The 20,803-nt window shown below is 37.4% G+C and overlaps 1 protein-coding gene across 11 annotated transcripts in view; it reads right to left on the bottom strand.

Annotated features, from left to right (window-relative positions):
- PIGG (phosphatidylinositol glycan anchor biosynthesis class G) overlaps nucleotides 1-20,803 on the bottom strand; it is a 102,587-nt gene that overhangs the window by 56,036 nt on the left and 25,748 nt on the right. For 9 of the 11 annotated variants that reach the window (XM_040090227.2, XM_040090226.2, XM_040090224.1 and 6 more), the window contains 6 exons: nucleotides 20,103-20,312; nucleotides 18,443-18,631; nucleotides 16,721-16,859; nucleotides 12,871-13,083; nucleotides 4,934-5,151; nucleotides 2,259-2,540 (listed from right to left, as the gene is read on the bottom strand). In XM_040090227.2, coding sequence (XP_039946161.1) covers nucleotides 2,259-2,540; nucleotides 4,934-5,151; nucleotides 12,871-13,083; nucleotides 16,721-16,859; nucleotides 18,443-18,631; nucleotides 20,103-20,312 — 1,251 coding nt within the window. Of the gene's footprint in view, nucleotides 1-514; nucleotides 745-2,258; nucleotides 2,541-4,933; nucleotides 5,152-12,870; nucleotides 13,084-16,720; nucleotides 16,860-18,442; nucleotides 18,632-20,102; nucleotides 20,313-20,803 lie in introns of those variants that run through there. The other 2 variants (XM_058424095.1, XM_040090237.2) reach the window with 2 other exon arrangements.

The following is a 20,803-nucleotide window of genomic DNA, read 5'->3' on the forward strand; positions in this document are numbered from 1 at the left end:
CAGCACCAGATTTATATACTGCTTCTTTCACCTTCTCCAGGCTCTGTAGTTGTCAAAGCAGACCTGAAAAAATCCCCACCACATCATTCTACAACATCCCTGAGACTGGTAAAAATGTTAATCAGAACCAAGTCACTGCTTGTATACATGTCTGGAATGAAGGTACATACTAACTAAACCCATGAAATATTTCAAGCTTTCTTTGGAACTTGAACAGAGACAGCAAAGCCTCCCCGACTGATGCAATGAGATACTTCCAGTAATTCAGTCACCTATGGAAAAGGAGTGAAGAATAGGACGAGAAAAATGTATTTCTACAAGTCTGAGTCATGTCTGCCTCAACCAGAATTAATCTTGACAATCTTGCCTAAACCTCGTAAGATATACTTAAGCTTCCCACATTTTCAGATATATCTTAGGTAAGAATATGATCACGGACCAAGCTGGGATGGAGAATCCAGTATTTTTTATTCCTATCTGCCCCAGCCCGGAAAAATCAAACATACACACAAACCTGGAAAACATTGCTGAAAAACTCATTTGTATTATCAGCTTGAAGCAGATGATCTGAGGGTGGTGAGACTCCAGAACAGATTGCCCAGAGAAGCTGTGGATGCCACATTCCTGGAAGGTCAGGCTAGACAGAGCTCTGAGCAGCCTGGCGCAGTGGAAGATGTCCCTGCCCATGGAAGAGATTTGGAAGTGGATGACCTTTTATATCCCTGCCAACCCAGACCATTTTATCACTCTGTGATTCTTTGAAACTATCCACCTGGAGAAGAAATGTATCATCTGTTGTCATTGCTTTCCATGCTATTGAAGCAGCAGGTATGTAAATTTTACGCAGGTCTACAAAATTTATGATACTTATATTTCTACTGTTTACTAAAATTAGAAAAACTAGTAACAAGATGAAAAACAAGTTTGTATTTCATAGTTGTTTGTCATTGCACAGCAAGTACATGTGAGATTTCTACACTGGGGCATTAATTATTATTTCAATTATTATTTTTTCTTCTTTCTTCTCTCTCTAAGGAAAAAAAAAACTAGTCAGAAATTACGGGAACAAAATTATAATCTGGTATAGTTTGAATAAAATATATTAGCAACCTTACTTAAGAAACCTTACTTAATAAGAATTTAGGTTTAAATCTACACTCAGGAATCACAGCACATATTTGCACAGAGTGTAGAATTAATCTTTACTCAGGAATACTAAATTTTCTGAATTGAAGAAATATAGCTGTTATGAAATGCTTCAAGTCAGAAAGTTTGCTTTTTTCCTTGATAGAGCATGTTGTCATATCATTAAAGCAATGTACTTGCCATATTTTGTCACACACTTAGAAAAATGGTACTAAACTCCCAAGCTTGATTCTACAAAACACAGATGAAGGACTGTACTGAACAAAAGTTGCACCATCGAATGGAGTAGCATGAGCAGTGAAGCTATTGAACATCAGGGACTTTTGTAAAATATGACTAACGAGCAGTAGAAAAAACAGCTAGAAGCTGATTTTATGGTATGACTGACAGCTTTTGGCACGCAAAGTTTCACAGAGGAAGAAAAGACATTGCAAATTCTATTTCTTTGGAATTATCTGAATTCTATTGAACACCACAATAAAACTCCTCAAGTAACATACAGAAAGTAACTCCTCACACCAAGAACACTTTGAGAACTCCAAAGATTTTAATAAACTCTGTTTCTTAAGTTTAAGAAGCAGAACAGACAGATTAAATTAGCTCCCTCTGTTGAATTTTCAAAACTATTAAAAAAACCCCAAAACATTAAAAATACCAATACAAGAAAAGGTATATTGGCAAAGTATATTCTTCTTAGAGCACTACTGTCTGTTGCATCATCACTGTCCTTTGTGCACATTATAAAGTATCTGCAATTGTGAAACCTAACTATTTAAAAGCATAGGATTTGTACAAGGCATAACTGCTTCTGACCTCATAAAGTCAATCGAAAAATACTGTATAGTATTTCAAAAATTTCTTCAAATTATGTCAAAATAAGCACTTCTTAGATCTTCATCGTTGGTATCGTGCAACAGTGACAACAGCACTTTTCAATTACAATTTTAAATAATAATACATACTCATATTACATTATAAATAAGAATTTCTTTAAGCACACACAGAGAAAACAAGATTTTAACTGACAGTATTATGAAAGATAAAAGACAGTATATGAAAGACAGTATATGAAAGATAAAAAATTTTGAATCATAATTAATGCATGCTCTCACCTTCAGTGGAAGTCTGGAATTCTCAAAGATCTTTGCAATAGTAGATAAAATACCACACATGAGTGCAGAAATCAGCATCATCACTCCAACTGCTGTTAACCAGGACATACTGCAGAAATAGCACAAACTTTCTGCTGATGTGCATACAATGACATGGACTGCACACAGCATCAGACACATCAAGTAAAACAGCAGAGAGAACAGTGGAGGGGAGAGGGGCACTTCAAATTCTGCCCGCTTGCTCAGGGCTTTTGGAACACTGAGCAAAAGCAGTAGCAGAACCTAGGAAAAAAAATAGAGGATTAATACTCTAAAAATTTGTGTTAGCTAAAGCCTACAGTAAGAACTTATACCAAAAATCATTCTGTTGTCATCCACATCACTCTGGTAATATGCATACTTTATCAAAAAAACCTGTGAAGAATTATGTTGGATTTCTTTTCCTCCAGTAAGATATTACCTTATAAATGGGAGAACCCAATATTGTGTTCTCATTTATTAAGGGCTTAAACACACGGGTTCCTAAGTTTAATAAATCATCATTTGCCTCGTCATCTGTGGCAACCAATGATATGTATGAACTTCATTCCCTGTAAAAGACCTTGAACTCCCAATATCAAAACAGTTCCCAAGCAAACATATTTGACCCATTGTTTGTCACCTATAAATGCCTGAAGATAATACTCCCTGTCAAAGGCAATTTATTTCATGTAGGAGAAATACATATGTATGAGATCCTGCTGAGCTAAACAGCTTCCCAAAAGAGGGGAAGTTCTCATACTATCACAAAGTGTATGCTAAATTTCTAGCTTACAAATTCTCAGAGTATTTACTTCTTGTATCTCTCCTTATCTGAATTGAATTTATTGATTTTACTTTCACTTTACTCTGACCTGCACACAGATCAGGCAGAATTCCAAGTTTTGTCTTACATAACTGCAGCAGCAGAGATGAATAAAACAATTAAACTTTCTGCTACTCATATACAAACCTTTACCAAAAAGTGGGAAACTTCAGCCACACGCTAAAATGCTTTGCAAGCTGCAGAGATGGAACTAGAACTAGACTGACCTCAATCAGCTGGTGCTAGGGCAAGATTAAAACAAATCAAAACAAAAACAACTTTATCAGACAATCATCAGCCTGTAATCTCTCACTGTCACTTGCAAAGACCTATGCCTAAAATTTTTCCAACACTAGAGTGAGGCATAGTAAAGTAGACCAAAAAAAAAAAAAAAAAAGCTTTGCAACAGTCTGCTGCGTCTTCATATTCTACTATATACTTCATTTGGTAATGACAATATGCAGTTTTGAGTATCACACTGGCTTAAGTCTTACAGTTCAGCCCAACACTCAAAATTAAAACAGCACTCACGGCAGGAAAACTATCCAACTGTAGATATCTACCTAACTAAATTTAGGTCTTTTGAGCAAATGCACTGTTATCAGCTCATGTCTCAGAGGTATTCTTCTCATTTGAAATACAGGGTAACTGGCATTTATAGCATAGTGTAGTTTGAAGCGACATCTGCGTTTCTCTAGTCTTATTTATTCAGTGAAGGTTTAAAATTGCTATCAAGTCAAAAACATTCTGGAAACCAAGGCACTTTCTTGAGTATTGCACTGGAGAAAAGAAAAAACTCTAGTCATTTTGCTGGAGTCCTCAAGTTATGTTGAGTGTACACTTTCTCAACAGAAATTTTTGTGGTTAGTAGCTGCACATTTCTTTGATGAAGGCTGATTGTATATAACACCTAAGATTTGTCTTCCAGAAATAGTAAGCATCTACAATGGCATTCCAGAAAAAGTGCTTCAGACCTAAATTGTCAATAGCTTGAATGCATAGGTTCTGGAAACAAAGAAACAAAGGAAGATATGCACTTTCAGCTTTGCACTGAACTTTGTCCACCTCTAGATCTTCCATATGCATACCAAGAACCGAACCTACCATCTCATCTACCCAAGGGCAACGTGGAACTCATTCCTGTGAAGAGATCAGCAGAGTGACAAACCCCACTGAGCAGTCTACCAGAAATCCATTTCAGAAGCACTCTGTATGCAGAGAACAGTGCATGGGAGACAAGGCACAGAGCCTGCCAGGATGAAGGAGACTCAGCACTTGAGTTTTCCCCAAAAAATCAGTTGGAGAGATCCACTTAAAATTAAAGATATAGTACATCTTATCCTTATAGCTATGGGTGATATGAAGAGGTAACCCTAGAGCAAGTATTTATTTCAGGCTTCTTAATCTATGAGTACAAGAAACAATTCCTGGAACCATAAAAATTTGCCATATAAGGTATTGACTGTTTGGAGCAACTATACTCAGTATTAGATAAAGAGGAAAAGACAGGGATTTACTTGCCAGACTGGTTTTTTTTCCTAATGCAGTAAAGCAACTCAGGAGTAGAAGGGTACCTAATATAAGAGTAATTTAAGTTGTAGCACATCTACTGTAACTAGGTACACTAAAACACAAGTAATTAATATCAAAAGCACTCTTGAATCATTTTAAAGGCCCGCTGTTACTTCAAAAAAATTAATCTTATCCAAGCAGAATGTCAGCCAACCCTAAGAACCCATACCCAGTAATTTTAAAGACTACTAAGTGTATACTGTATACCAAGATACTTTACTTTTGCGTACTTAACTTTTTCACAGAAAGATTTTCATACCTCCATAATGATCACAGTCCCCACCATCATCGAATACATGTCATATTGTGCCACTTGTTTGCTTAATGAAGAACTTAAAGTCTTGAGGGCCTCCAAATACTGCTTCAGGACCTTCTTGCCAAGATTTAAGAGTATTTCTGAATTATTCCCCTCTAAATACAGTTTGATCCAATTACCATGGGATTTTTCTGCTATCTTAAATTGTTCATATCCAGGATCTGGAGAGAAGGGGAGAAAATAAAAGAAGCAAGAGGCTCCATGAACAAAGAAAGATTACTTGGAGATGTAATAATATACAAATATATAATTGCTATAGCAGTTGAAAATTTTTTCACAAGTACAAAATTATACTATCTTCCTGCAACAATAACAGTTATTTGAAATAAAAGTAATTAATTCTAAACTAATAAACTGTCAAGACCTCTAACAATTGACAAACTTATTAAAATAACTGTTAATTTTTACATAGAGTTTCCAGGTCAAACAATTCAAATGCTTCAGTTGCTTGGGGGGACTTGGCCAGGGGGATCGGGGTAGGGAAGCAAAGAAAGCAATGCTGTCCACTGGAACTACTCACATTATGCAAAACACATTGTAAAAGCTAAGCAGGAAATTATCAAATTGCCGGTATCTAGGGAAAACACTAAAGGAGACAACACACACCACATCAGTTGGTAGTAAGGGCTGCATGCGTGGACTGATAACTGAAAGACTGAAAGAGCTCAGAGGGTTTTAATCAACAGTGTAAAGCCTATCTAGTTGGAGGCCTGTTAACAGCAGTGCCCTCTAAGGGCTGACATTGGGTCCAATGAAATTTAACTTATTCACCAATAACCTGGATGAAGGTACAGAGGCTTCCTCTCAGCAAGCTCCCTGATGACAAAGAGCTGGGAGGAACAGTCAATACCCTCTGTGGATGTGTAGCCCCTCAGAAGGACCTTGACAGACTGGAGGGATGGGAAAAGAAGAAACATATGAAATTCAACAAAGGCAGGTGCATGATCCTGCACCTGTGGAGGAACAACCCCAGGCACCAGCACAGGCTGCGGGTAACCTGCTGGAAAGCAGCTCTGTGGAGCAGGACCTGGGGGTCCTGGTGGACAGCAAGCTGTCCATGAGCCAGCAGTGTCTCCTGGGGGCCAAGAAGGCCAATGGGATCCTGGGGTGCATTACGAAGAGCATTGCCTGCAGGTCGAGGGAGGTGATCCTGCCCCTCTACTCAGCCCTGGTGAGGCACACCTGGAGTGCTGTGTCCAGTTCTGGGCTGCTCAGGACAGACAAGAGAGATGCAGCTCCTGGAGCAGGTCCAGTGGAGGGCAACAAAGATGATGAGGGGACTGGAGCATCTCCTCTATGAGGAAAGGATGAGGGAGCTGTGCCTGTTCAGCCTTGAGAAGAGATGGCTGAGAGGGGACTTCATCACGGATCTGAAGGGAGGACATCAAAAGAATGGAGACAGGCTCTTCTCAATGGTGCCCAGCAACAGGCAGGAATTTGCCTGTTGACAAGAGGTAACACAGGAACACAGAAGTTCTACGTAGACATAGGAAGAACTTTTTTACTCTGTGGGTGGCTGAGCACTGGAACGGGTTGCGTGGAAAGGTTACAGAGACCTTTTCTCAAGATACACAAATGCTACGGGAGACCCCGCTTGAGAAGGACAGTTGGACTAGATGACCTGCAATGATCCGATCCTACTTCACCTAATCTGTGATTCTCCTTTTCAAATAATAGTCATGGAATACAGCATGCATTCACAACACAAATTCAGTTGATAACACAGGGAAAGCAAGAGCGTAACTTTCAGAAACTTGTATCGCACTGGAACTTATGCTATGCATGAATATTCATATTTATCTGCATTTTTTAATGAAAAATATATGTTAAATTTCACTTCACACTAATAGTACTTGCTATTTCCCTGTAATTTGACTTGAAAGGTAATGACAACTTAAGTACAAAAGGTCAATTTGGAAATTTTTATTTAACTTGCAGTTCATCCCTTCTTAGCTGAAAGTAGGGCGAGACATTTGCTGTACAGTTTCAGATAAGAAAGGGTAAAACTATGACTGAAATAACTTTGCTGTCACAAAGACTTACGGTACAGCTCTTTTTCATTCCTTGTAGATGAGTAGTGTACCCTACTTGAAAAAAAAAAACACTTTCTTTTTTGTTAAGCCTTTCCAGCAAAAGTACATTATTAAATCCAGAAACATTTTAAATTTTATTTCAAGTGAATGAAGGTGAATGAGGTATTTCTATTCACAATTTGTATAGTCATGAAAGAATTATGCTTACTATTTGCAAGTCTCTTATCATACAAGACACTTCATCATCTACTGTGGGCTGAAAGGCAATGTTTAACTCAAAATGTCCAGTCTGTTTACCCCAGACTTCTAGCAGACTCCAAGGCATGCTGACCCTGCTATGCAGGGGACTTGCAGGGATCCACCAGAAAGTATAATCCAGCCAGCAGCGAACACCTGTATACCAAGGCAGCTGCCAGTGCCTACAGAGGATTTTATTTCCTTCCTGTAGTTCTTTTAACTTCCCTCTAAAATTTCTCTTCCAGTATATTTGAAATAAGAGTTAAATATTCATATGTTTGAGGACATCCATAAAGGATCCTAAAATGAGCTTAAATCAAAATGAAAGTTGACATGACATTTTTACATTATACAGAAGACTGAAACGAGCTCAAGCTATATTTTGAAACATAAATAAATTCCCTCCACATCTTCTGCTCCTGTTCTGCTCCCTTTTCATTCTTCTTGACTAGTCTCCCTCTTCATTCCTTCTAGAATTTTTATTTCATTCTCATCTACTTCTTTCCATGCTAACTGTCCACCAAAACCATTGTATCCATGTTATGAGAGGTGGCTTTTAGTCAAACCCTCATGAGTGAACGATTTAAAGATCTTGCAGACAGGAATAAAAGAATAAAATGGCTGCTGAATTTTATTTGAGAACTACAGTTATATTGGTTCAGCGGCATATTTATATGCAGGAAACATAAAAAAAGAAGGGTCACGGACATTAAGTTGTTGGAGAAGCATTTTGGTAACAGGCAGGTAGTACTGGCAAGTCACTCCCATACAGGATATTTACAAGACAAGTTAAAATTGAAGCAAAATCCAAAGCAAGGTTACCCAGCTGCACATTTTGCAAAGCACTGGCAATGTTTTACTTGCACAGTATTACATTAGCATTTGTGCTTCAGCCTCACTACCATCTTATCATAACCAGCTTTGCAAGCATATGTTTGACACCAGTTTCACTTTGTTCCAGTCACAGGCAGCAATCATTTAAAGAGAGTTATAAGGAAAGAATGAATAATGTGACTTCCCCAGTTTCAATATGTAAATGTCCCAGAAAAAATCAAATTATTTTAATCTAATACAAGTTCAGGTTCAGTCCCAATTTAAAAAGCTTGCATTCATTTTAATAACACCACCCAACTTGCTCTCAAGCATGACTCTTCATTCCACTGTAAAATATCTTTCAAAGAAAAGGTCCTAGTTTATCATTCAACTACACGTTCAGAAGTTCAGAACATAAGGGAAGCATTGCTAGATACCTAGGGCTGTCTACCTTACGCTGAAGTATGTACTTGCTCAAAAACCCCAAGTTTGTTTTTAGATACTTCTTTCAGCTTTTTAATTTTTGCTAGCTATTTTTATTCTCCTTAGACTTTTTCTTTAGCTGCATGTATCCACATCTATCAAAAGAAAACTTCATGCCTCACAATACAATTTATTAGCATGTTTCAAAAAGATATGTTTTAAATAATAAAGCCCTTAAGTCAAGCTTCAAGTTTCTCATGTAAAATTGAATTTACTTGAAGATAGGTTTAAGTGTGAGGATTCTTTTGCACCTCAATAAAGCAAAGCCCAAGTCCCAGTAAATGCTGTACAACCTCTTCGTTTGAAAATGCATGTTTATATGAACAAACACCGGGGGAAAAAAGTTACTGACCTGCTTTCATTCTGCTCTTTATTTATTTACAGATATTTTTAAAATACACTTAAGATGAAAAGAAATTTTTGTGTACTGTTACAGTTTGCTCTTAACACTGGAGCAGCTGACACCAGGGAAATCCACGACTTCTTCATGAAACATGTTGTAAAGGTCATTCTGCTTTCCTATCTGACTGTAATTCAACTCAACTGACATCTGACTTCATCTCATTGTCTTAAGAAGGAAACTAATATTCCACCAGAACGGAATGCATATTTTATGATATAGCTTAAAATGGGTGAGTCTTTTCCTGCTATGACTGACTGAGTCATCATCCTCATGGTCCCAACAGCTGGTGCTTTAACCCCTGTGCTGTAAATTACAGCACTCAACAGGAATGCCATCTTCTCCCCTTCAGGACAGCTTACTGGTTTTGACCTCAAGAGCTGAAAATATATATTTTTTTTTTAAGGCAGGAAGGCTTATACTATCTTTGCAAGTATTTTCAAGTATATCTTTCACTTTAAACTGAAGTTTCAGTCATAGGCATTTCCCTAAGCATTGAACTGAAACGTTATGATCCACTAAATGTTACTCGCTGAGAATCTGCATTGGAAAGCTTGAAACTGCAGCAGCAGTTTCAATATGAGTGATGTCCAGCTAAGCAAATGTGAGTCACGTCCAAATGACTCCAATTATCTTTTGGGGTTTCTTTCCCTCAAAAAACCTGGCAGCAGACCTTGTCTGTGGAATTCAGAAATTCAGAGCTGTCAGTACAACTCTGATGAGGGTTCAGATGTTCTGCAAATAAAGATCAAAAGACTCTGAGCAGGGTGAGCTGAAGAAGATTGCTCAGATCTGCGTCCAGTCAGGTCTTGAATGTTTACAGGTATGAAGCCTCCACAACCTCTCTTGCCAACTCATTCCAGTGTTTGACAAATCTTATCTAAAAAGGTTTCATCTGAATCTTTTGTAGGGACCACAAATTAGACCCTGGTTCCAGCTTGTTTATTCCCTCCCATCATGTATTACCTACATTGATTAGACTCGTCCTGAAGTCCTAGCACCCTCGTATGCCCCTCCTCATATAGACGTTCCAATCCCTTAATCACTTTCATGACTAGGCACTGCACTATGTTATATCCACTACATTATGGCACTGAGAAGCCCAGCACCAGACCCAAGACTCCTGATGCCCGCTCACTACAGCTGATATAAGAGTCTCCCAGACTTCTATTGTGTCCTTCCCTTGATGAGACGGCACTTTGTCTCACTGCCCAGATCATTGACGATGTTAAAGAGCTCTGGCTTGAGTCAAACCCTGTGGCTGATCACAACAGCCTTCAGGGGGACTTTGTGCTGCTGAACACATTAATGCGAACCCAGCAGCTGAACCCAGTCCATCTCACAGTCCACTTATCTAGCCTGAAATGCAACAGGATGGCTGAAGCACCACATAAGCACCACGGATGACAAACACAGGACTTCCTCTAGTTGTCTGGAAAGCTACAAATTCCTTACAATCCAACTGTCTGCACCAGGCACCCATACAATATTGCCAATATTGGTCTGTGCACTAATCCTGACCCAGAAGTTCTCAACTTTTTCATCATCCACTCCCATACACAGCTCCATGTTTGTCACCACTCTCTCGCATAAAAGTCCATTTTCCCCTCCTCACATTACCAACTTAAAATCTTAGAACTGTAGAATTATTCAGGCTCGAAGGTAGCTTTTAAGATTATCTCGTTCATTGCCAGCACTGTTAAGGGAGACATCTCTCACTAGATCACCACTCCTTATTGGTTTCCAATCAGACATTAAGCCACCCCAACTTTACAGACATGCAGCCAATTTCTTATTCATTACAGAGTCCATTTGTCAAGCCATATCACTCTAAAAACAGCAGCAGAAATGTTCAGGGAGGCCTTACTATGGGCCTTACAGAAGTCTAAGTAGATGACACACCTTTTGTCCAATGATGCATTTACCCTATCATAGAAGGACACTGAATTAGTCAAGCACAATTTGCCCATGGCAAAGTAGTGTCAGTAATGTCCAACAACCTCTTCATCTTCCACATGTTTTGATATGCCTTCCAGGAAGATCTGTTTTGTGATCTTACCAAGCACAGAGGTGAAACTGACTGGTTAAGCAGCTCCCAGGATCCTTCTTTTACCTTTTCTAAAAAGAGGGCAGCCTTCTTGAACATGAATCAGACTAACTGAATGTAGTAACTTCTCTGCAACATAACCTATTTCTAGGGAAATCCTGACAGATGTATATGTGCCTGTAGTGGGATAGTGGGAAACCATTTATCTTCACTAAAAAGCCATGCAAAAAAAAAATGGCCATTCATGCATGTTCATATTAGTCACTGAGTTAGTGACGTTCTTTATTATTTCTAAGCCTGAAGTATCCACATCTGACAACACTAAATGAACAGAACATACTGTTTCCCTGCCAGTCTCAACTGAACAGACCAAAGCATTAACCTATAGCCTTGCACATCTACAACACTCTAAGAAAAACAAGATCCCTCTAAAAAGTCTACAGAAACAGGGGAAATTGACACTAAGACTGCAATAAAAGCTACCATGACTTGGACTTAGACTTGCACCATGTTATTGAGACTTTCCATTAGTGAAAGTAGAGAAGGCCATTGTGGATGCTTTGCCTCCCAAACCCTTTCCAGGAAGGATGCACCTCTAATAAGTTTGCAGTCATAAGTAAACATAAAAAGTTCTTACATTTGTATCCTCAGCAATTTTGACTTTCATTTCTCAGATAAAAGCTACAAGTTGAAATTAAAGTGTTCCCAGACAAAAAAAAAAAAAAAAAAAAAAAAAAAAAAAAAAAAAAAAAAAAAATTAAGATATAAACCAAAAGCTGGTAGTTTCATCAGTGTTTGCAGAAATACTGTCAGATGGAACTTTGTGATGGCATTTGCAGCAACACAATCAGATCCTGAAAGCCCTCAACAGGGCAAGTTCCTCACTTGACATAAGTGAAATCTGTGCAGAAAAGAATATCAGAAGAGATGGAGCATGGGTCCTCCTATAGGCATGTGGCTGCAACAAGTGGAATTTGTTCTGTTCAAATTCCTGAACGAAGTTTAATTATGATTAGAAGCTACAATGTTGAAAGATAATTAATTCTTGACCTAGAATGATCATTTTGCTAAAATTTATGTTGCTATCCACTTTAATTATTCCTAGTAGTAAAACAACTGTGCATTCTCATCTAGTTATTTTAATAATTTAACAGGTTATAAATCAATTCACAAGCCTAACAGTCACTTTAAGACAACTTCTAATGTCAATGGTAAAGTATTCTCCTTTACCCTCTGACTCAATTGTTTTCCAAAAAATTATGATATTAACTTCATTATTTATACTGCAGTTTGTATCATGCTTCCTAATGAAATACCAGATTTTGCTAGGTTTGGAATATTTTTCCTAATTGTTTTTTAATGCACACACATACACACACGCATTTTTAATAAGCAGTTCTCTCGGTTGCTATTGCAAGTAAATACATAAAAATGAAATAGAAAGATAATTTACCCTAAATTATCTCCCAACTTTACTTGAAGCATCTTTTTATTTAAACTAAAAGATTCAGTCCATTGTGTTAACTCTCTAAATAGCTCAGTCAGTGCCCTATAGGACACTTCACAAAGAGCAGTTATGAAACCACTGAGATTTAACTACAGAGGCAGTTCTAGTTTAATCTTACTCCATCATTATTTTTGCTCTTTTGCCAAGTAGGAATATTAGCAGTAATTTAAAAAAAACTGTATTCAGAAGCAGTGTATCAAAGTAGATTGCAGTAAATATTGAATTCGGTACAACTGTTCTGAATACTGCTCTCAATAGCTAATTTGTAGTGCAATGCCATACTATTGAATTTACAAGTCCAAACTGTTTTATAAACAATCTCTTGTTAGTATATCTGTAACATTTTTTCAGTTAATTTACCTTTTTCATATGCAGGTGTGTTTTCTTTCAGCAATCTGCTAAGCTGGAACCCATTCAAGTGCACAAAACGTAGCTGTTCTCTCATTGACTTGCCTCCAACAACTGGCAATATAAGGTTCCCAACACTGTTTCTGGAAATTGGTAGGCCAAGACCTATTGCCAGTGTGCTTGCTAAATCTGTTTGCTGCACATGTTCAGGGTGGGCTAGAGGAGCTACAATGAAAAAAAAAAAAAAAAAAAAAAATTTCAATAACAGGCCCATTTTATTTCTCCAGAGAGAGCTGGCACCTTACGAGTTGCAAAATTGTTTCATTGGTGTTAGATCAGCTGTTTTAAGTGGTCTGCAGAGAGCTGACTGATCTTTTTCAGTTGCTATCCACTGCTGCTGTAAATCCAATATTTATTAAATTCTTAGCCAGCACTACTCTTCAATGCTAACAACTACTGTAAACACAACATAAACGTTATACAAGTAAGAAAACAGATGATCCAGGACATCACCTTAATATCAAGTTGCAGCCTACATCCTAACAGGGTTTCATAACTTTTACATTAGAAATAATAGAAAGCACTATAGTAGGCTGATTTAATATATGAACAACGAATGAGAATCTTAACTAATGTTGACAGCATTCCAGAAGCTTCACAACAAATATAATCACAACAGCTCAAGATTTAATTAATATCAGATTGCTAGGTAAAGAGACTCAGACATCAGGTAAAGAACGTTGAGACTCAAAATCCATGAGTAAATGCAGGCAAATCCAGTGATTTTTAAAGGGGCATGTGTAAGATTCCATTAACTTACTGCAGTTATCAGGATTAGCCTTCAGTCCCATGGAAATCTACAGACATGAATGATTTTATTAACATAATGAACTTTCTGTTTAAGATTGTTTTGCCAGTTGTTTTTTGGGGGTTTTTTTGGACTGAACTAGTTAGGCAACAGTGCTTTTCTATTATGCTTTTATTTCATCTCTTTGTAACTTCAGGCATTGAGTGTGTTGACTTAAATACAGTATAGGAAGAATTCTATATAGTCTTTATTCCTCTCAAGGCTCCTTTCAGGAGCATTAAAATCTCCCTCATTTCTCATCTAGCTCTGATTAATCCCATACTTGTACAGAATGCCATCTATAATCCGTAAAGCCTCTTTGCATGAGTGCCTGTCCGTCAGCAGTTTTCAGATTTTGTCTTTAAAGGCAAGTCCTTAACTGGTTAAAAAAGCCAAACTACTAAACATATTTAGCCAATCATGGGTGACACATCTCTGTAGAAGGCAATACAAGTAATATTCTGACAGCATACTAAATGCAAAAAGCCCACAGGATTACTATTTTGAGGTTTACCAAATCAACCACAGTACATTTTGTTTACAGTAGGATCATAAGGAGCAGTCACTAGAATCCTAATTACTGCACCAATGAAAAGTAAACTGCTTGATATTTACAAAGGCATAAGAAATCATGTGCTCTATCCCAAAATGCAGGTAAATAGATATATTTCACTATATTGTAAAAACCACTCATTCAGTTTAAACCTCATAGAAACTAATTTCAATGAGCAATAGACTGTATTTACAGAATCTGTACCCTTGTAGCCTGCCTGTCAACACGTGCTAGTGAAATTTATAAAATAAAAATTTAGCCAAGAGCTTTAATCCGCTCTTGACTTTGTTTTTTTTTACAGACCTGAGAAGAGGTCAATAACTCCTCAAGCAGTGCTTTCTATTGCAGCTCAATAACAACTTTACAAACAGCAGGAAAATCCACCTCCGCTGTGCTGCAGGAACCTCCAGCAAGATAAATAAATCAAGGTTCTGCACACAGGTTTCAGAGGAAAAGAAATCAGATGGAAGTGAGCAAGTGGCAGAATGAAAGGCAGAAGCAAGTATTATTTTTGGGGGAAATATTCACTCCTCGTATAACTACATTCCACCACAATGCACTCAGTCAAGAAGTTTATTTAATCACAACTCTACAAAGTAGCCTAAAGATTCTCTAACACTCCATTTCTTTATTGCCTCTTGCCTTTAACTATCTGGCTTTTATTTTTTATTATTAGCTACAAGTAGAAAATCAGATTCAGAAACATGCAAACTCACATCAATGATATAAAATTAACCAGCCTAGAGAGTAAACACAGTCATGATCCATATTCCATATATGGAATTCCATATATACTTAAGACCTAGTAATCAATAGTCATGTTATCAGTGCTGTCACCTCTCACCCTTTCACAAGGGTCAGATCAATTTAATGTTTAAAAAAAAATCCTATTTCTAATGGTCTCTAGTCTCCCAAGGTCTTTCTTCCTCTTTCTGGTTAACTCTGTATGAGAAATTGCCATTCATTTCTCTATCCTAGCTGTCTGAGAGAGAAGACTGGAGGCCAAAGGAATATTCTGGCCACGAAAGACAAAATTTAAACCCACTTCAAATAGGATTTTGCATCTATACCTATTAATTTACCATTACCCCAGTATCCTGACAACAGATCTCATTAGCTCTCAACAGACAGGACAGTGTTGTAAAAGATCATCATCTCAGAAATACACAATTCTCTCAGTGGTTACAAAGCTTGATTCATGCTTTCACCAAGATACAGACACTAATTATGGCTGAAACCAGAGTTCAGTTCACAGAGAATGGGCTTTGCCAAATAGATGTAGAACGAACTAAAGCACTTTTCAAGAAGAATTCTAGAATAATATAAATTACAGTTGCCAGTGTCTTCTTGTCTTGGTTTCAACTGGGACAGTTAATTTTCTCCCTAGCATCTGGTACAGGGGCTGTTCTGGATTATGTATGAGAATAACACTGATAACACACTGATGTTTTAGCTGTTGGTAAGGAGGGCTTACTCTAAAGCAAGAACTTTTCCACATCCTGTGCTCTACCAGTGAGCATGAGAAGCTGGGAGGGAAGAGAGTTAGAGCAGCTGACCTGAACTGGTCGAAGGAATAATCCATACCACAGAGCATAGCAGCCAGTACACAAACTGAAGGGAGTTGACTGGAGGCTGTGGATTGCTGCTTGAAGGTGGGCTGGGCACCAACCAGCAGGTGGTAAGCAATTGCACTGTGCATCACACATTTCTCTTGGGTTTCATTTCTCTCCCCTTCCTCTCCAAGATTTTACTCCTCCCTCTCTCCCCTTCCCATTACAATAATAACTGCTATAATCTACATATAATTATTGCTGCTGTTCTTGTTAGAGTTACATACAGTAGTAGCATTCCCATCCTTAAAAGTACAGTATGCACTGGTATCTACTGGAGTCTTACACCAAGAACTATGCAGCCACTCGCTCATTCTCACACCTGTGTGGGGAGGAGAAAGAAAAGGTAAACTTCATGGGTTGAGACTAAAACAGTTTAACAAGTGAAATAAAATTAAATATTACAATAACCATATTAATGAAAAGGAGACAGAGAGAAGAATCCAACCCAAGAGAAACAAGTGATTCACAATAAAATTTGTCACCACCTGCTGACCGATGTCCAGTCCACCCCCAGTCAGTGACTTGCAGCCCCAGTTTATATACTAGGGATGATGTTCCATGGTATGGAATATCCCTTTGCCCAGTTCAGGTAAGCTGTCCTTGCTGTGCTCCTTAATGGCTCCTTTTGCACCTGCTCAATGGCAGAGCATGGGAAACACAAAAATCCTTGACTCAGAGTAAACACTAAAACACCAGTGTGTTATCAACCTTATTTTCATACTGAATCCAAAAAACAGTCCTATACCAGCTACTAAGAAGTAGTATGAATGTAAGTAGTAGTATGAATGAACTCTATTCCATCTGAAACTAAGACAGTTCTAAAAAAGGTCATGCTTCTTTGATCCTCACCATTTCTCTTCTCAAAAGCAGAGCTGATAAACAGCAGAGGTGTGTGCACTTCTCCTTCTGAAGAACCACCATGACTGCCTGTTTCAGACATCCCATGATCCCCACAAACAACTAACAAATTGGGCAGAGAAACTTCCTCCTGCAAATCACAGAAAGTATCTCACTTACACACAAACACAATTCATTTATATCATTTCACTATCTTCACAATTTTCAAACATGAATGTCTCAGTATTATCTTCATTTCTGAAATCTGCTCACCCTGGGCCAGATATCAAGAGATGGCTGCAATTAAGTGTAACTCAGTAATAGTAATTTTTAAAAGTTAAGGCACATTGATATATAACACACTTGTCAATATCTTAGCAAAAAAAACACCCCACCTCCCCAAATTTACAGAGTTGCAAGAAACTCTCTGGAAGATTAAATAAAGACTATCACACCATGAGAAGAAAATCAGGTGTCACAGAAGCGCATCATTAACACATAAATATCCCCCTCTTCATTTCTTCAGCTTCACTAAGTTTTAATATACAGTCTGGATTATTAATATTGTAAATATTAACATAACATTGATTCAATATTGAAAAATAATCCTATTTCTAATAGGATTTCTAATTTCCCAAGGGCTTTAGGTGTTGAAATCTGACTGATCTGGGGTTGAAATACGACAGCCAATGAAGACTGATTGTTAATGATTGCTGAAGATTGATGTTGCATGACGTGTATGTTCCTGAGTAAAGAGAAAGAAAAACTTAAGTGAGACCTTTCCAAGAATTTTGAGCTAACAAATCAAAGTGGCAGAAAACTAACCATCATTCAACAGCAAAGTAGCTATTTACCATCTCTAGTTATTACCAGTACCTATTCTATCCAAAAAATAAAGTGCTTTTATTACGTCTGTATTCTAAAACTGACATAAAGGCTTAAATATAAATGTCAAAAGCAAAGATACTAAAAAACAGCAACAAAACAACTGTTTTTCAATTCACAGAACTTCCACACACAGGGTTTAACCTTTCTTTCCATGAAATAGTATCCACTTGACTAAAAATACTATTGAAATTTCATGATCAGCTATTCCAAATTGCAGTAGCCAAAAACAAACAATAAAAAAAGCATTGAGCCATGTGTTAACTAGAACCTGGTATTTCAGAATCCAGACTGCTTAGCTAAGTGACAACAGTAACTACCAATCTAAAAACAGATTCAGATGTGCTACATACACCATTGGGGGAAAAAAAAAAATATATATATATATGTATATATTTATAATTAAATAAATAAATAAGGGCAGATTAAGACCACCACTTCCATTTGAATTTACCAAATATCTAAGAATTAGGTATGCCTTCATAATGCTGGACATCAGAATCATTAGCTACACATGCCCATTACTCCTCCTGCAGAATTTCATCGCTAGAAAGCAGACCGACAACCATTTTAATTCACAAGTGATGGGAGAATTTTGGCAGGCATTCCTCTCCTCTTCCCACACACCCAGGGGGTGTTATTTCCCACAGCTCCCCAGAAGAGGCTGTTAACAGATGTTACTAAGGTCAGCCACCAAATGCCTAGAAATGCTACATGGGGAAATGACCCAGGAAGACAAAGAACAGAATACACACTTCAGTCTATGAATAAAGAAGCTACCAACAACCAGCAAGCATTTAATGTCAGTCCACAACTAACAGACACTGAACCAAGAGAAAGTTGTATTACCTTTGAAAGAAGGGAAATATGAATCTTCTTCAGTATATTATCCATTTCACGTAGTTTTGGTCCCACTAATGGGCTGTTTGGCCCAGTCATATGACCAATATGGTCCAACCCCAGGTAATGTAGTATTAAGATATCCCAGTCTTCTCTCTTTAACACTCTATCCAAATGTCTGGTAACATTATCATCAACCTCAAAGAAACGGAAAACAACTATAAGGTAAAAAAAAATACCTCTTGTAAAAAACAAAAAAATTAACTACACTACCCACGAAAATTCCGTAGAAGTTGAGAAGATTAAAGTCACTCGCAATGTTAATAAGGAAAAAAAAATTATTAGTTCAATATCAGGCAGTTAAATATATTTGTCTTAAAAAATAGATTCTTCACCCCATTTAATCTTCTCTGGTAAGGACGCATCAGATTACATAAAGACAAGGCAAATGGGTTGCCAAGCCTCCACAGAAACTTATAAAAACTGTTCCAAGAACTCTTCAGTAACTTTCACCCTTCACACTCCAGATTATGACTTCACATGTGATACATCAAATATTACAATAAAAAGTCTCAGTTTAGTGTTGGGAAGCTCAGGAGTACAACAAACCCCGATCTTTCAACTCCATTTTTGCTAATGTGCAAACACAAGAAGATTGCAGTAAATGAATTGACAACATAGTGAGAAAAACTATTTGAAAAGTGCTATTTGGAGTCTAACTCACCTGTTCTCCTGCTTAGGTTGACAATACATTTTTAGTTGCATATATTCTGTTCAGTTATTGAAAATCCCTACAGTATTTCCCCTGTGATACTACTTTGTTGAGTCTGTATATAACTACCAAAAAACCTATAAAAAGCTGTGTGTTTAATAGACTGTATCAAGACTGTGTAAGGACCACAAAAAGAGCTTGAAAGCCACATAACCACAGATCCAGTAGAACATTTGCACTTTTTACTCCAGGTTAAAGTTTTTGCAAGTCTTATCAGCATAACTAATTAAACATGTCTTCCAATTCACGGTAGACCTTTCTAACTCTCTTAAATAATAAAATACTTCAGTCAGTAGCAGCAGATCAATGGCTTGAGGTTTTACAAATCATAAAGGTTCAAAAATGAAGTAAATTTGCCAAAGCATTTACTCTTCTAATGTGCCCACAGTAAGAATTTTCAGGATTTGTTTCAATTATTTTCTATGCTCCCTCTTTGACAACATAAAGAAAAACTGCTCCCATTGCAATTACAAAAGTGATGCAATACTATAAAAGTACACCTCTACGAGACCAAGCTAATATATTAATGGACCTCTTAAAGATTGCACTAACTAAAAATATCTGACAGTAAACTGAAAATGTGGATAATAGAACTTTTAAACAAAGAAACTAGTCTAACTTCCAACCACAAGTTTTGTGAGAAAATGGTATGTTTAGGAAAGTTACAGTGTGAGAAACTGATGATTACTGTATCATCCCAACACTTTTTATAGCATACGCAGGAGGGATTGAAATGCTCAGCTTTACAGTGCCCACACCAAAACCACACACAAATTAAATTTCTATTTAATTGCCAGGTGAGTATTTCAAAACAAGGGTAGCTTTACTCACTCATTCCCAGAAACTGACACTGTTTGTACTCATTATTTTAACTTGGGATCATATAAAGCCTCTCACCTCTGTAAAGTCTGACACAAAAAATGATGTTGTTCCATCATATTCCACAAAGTGCTTTGGGAACAATTTGACCCAGGTATCATCACCATAAAATATTATTCTTTTCCCAGCTGTTTTTGCCTGCCATATCAGATTGTCGTCCAATAGAGCTGGAGAATTGAGGTTCACAACAACATCAATGAAACCAGGTATGCTACCTGTCATCAAAGCCTAATGAAACAAGAAAAGAGACACATTAAACAAGAAACTTTCAGTGCTCAGACAACAGTAGTAATGTAAATGGGAGGAAGCAATAAGCCAAATGACAGACAAATTATATTTTTGGTAAGGAAACACAACAAAGTAAAAGAACACAAGCTGTCTTACCACAAAACCGCATCTGCCACAACACAGTGCTAGCTGATGTCCGAGATAACAGCTTTACAGAAGGTAAAAATATTACTGTCTAAGTTAATGGCCAGAAAAAATATTTTCTATAACAGTTTGATGCTTGTTTCATTTAATGGTCATTAAATCACCAAAAGACAATTTAGGTATAAGTAAACTGACTCAACATTAACAACAAGAGTACCTTCAAAGCAGTGAGTAAGAAACTTTTAGAAAAAGCAATGAAGTCCACCTATAAAGAGCTACCAGACTGTCTCCCCCTCACTCTCTCACTCGCCTGCTAGTTAACCTACCAATGATCACTCCCTCAGCTT

This window comes from Hirundo rustica, chromosome Z (genome assembly GCF_015227805.2).
Source record: "Hirundo rustica isolate bHirRus1 chromosome Z, bHirRus1.pri.v3, whole genome shotgun sequence".
Taxonomy (NCBI): Eukaryota; Metazoa; Chordata; class Aves; order Passeriformes; family Hirundinidae; genus Hirundo; species Hirundo rustica.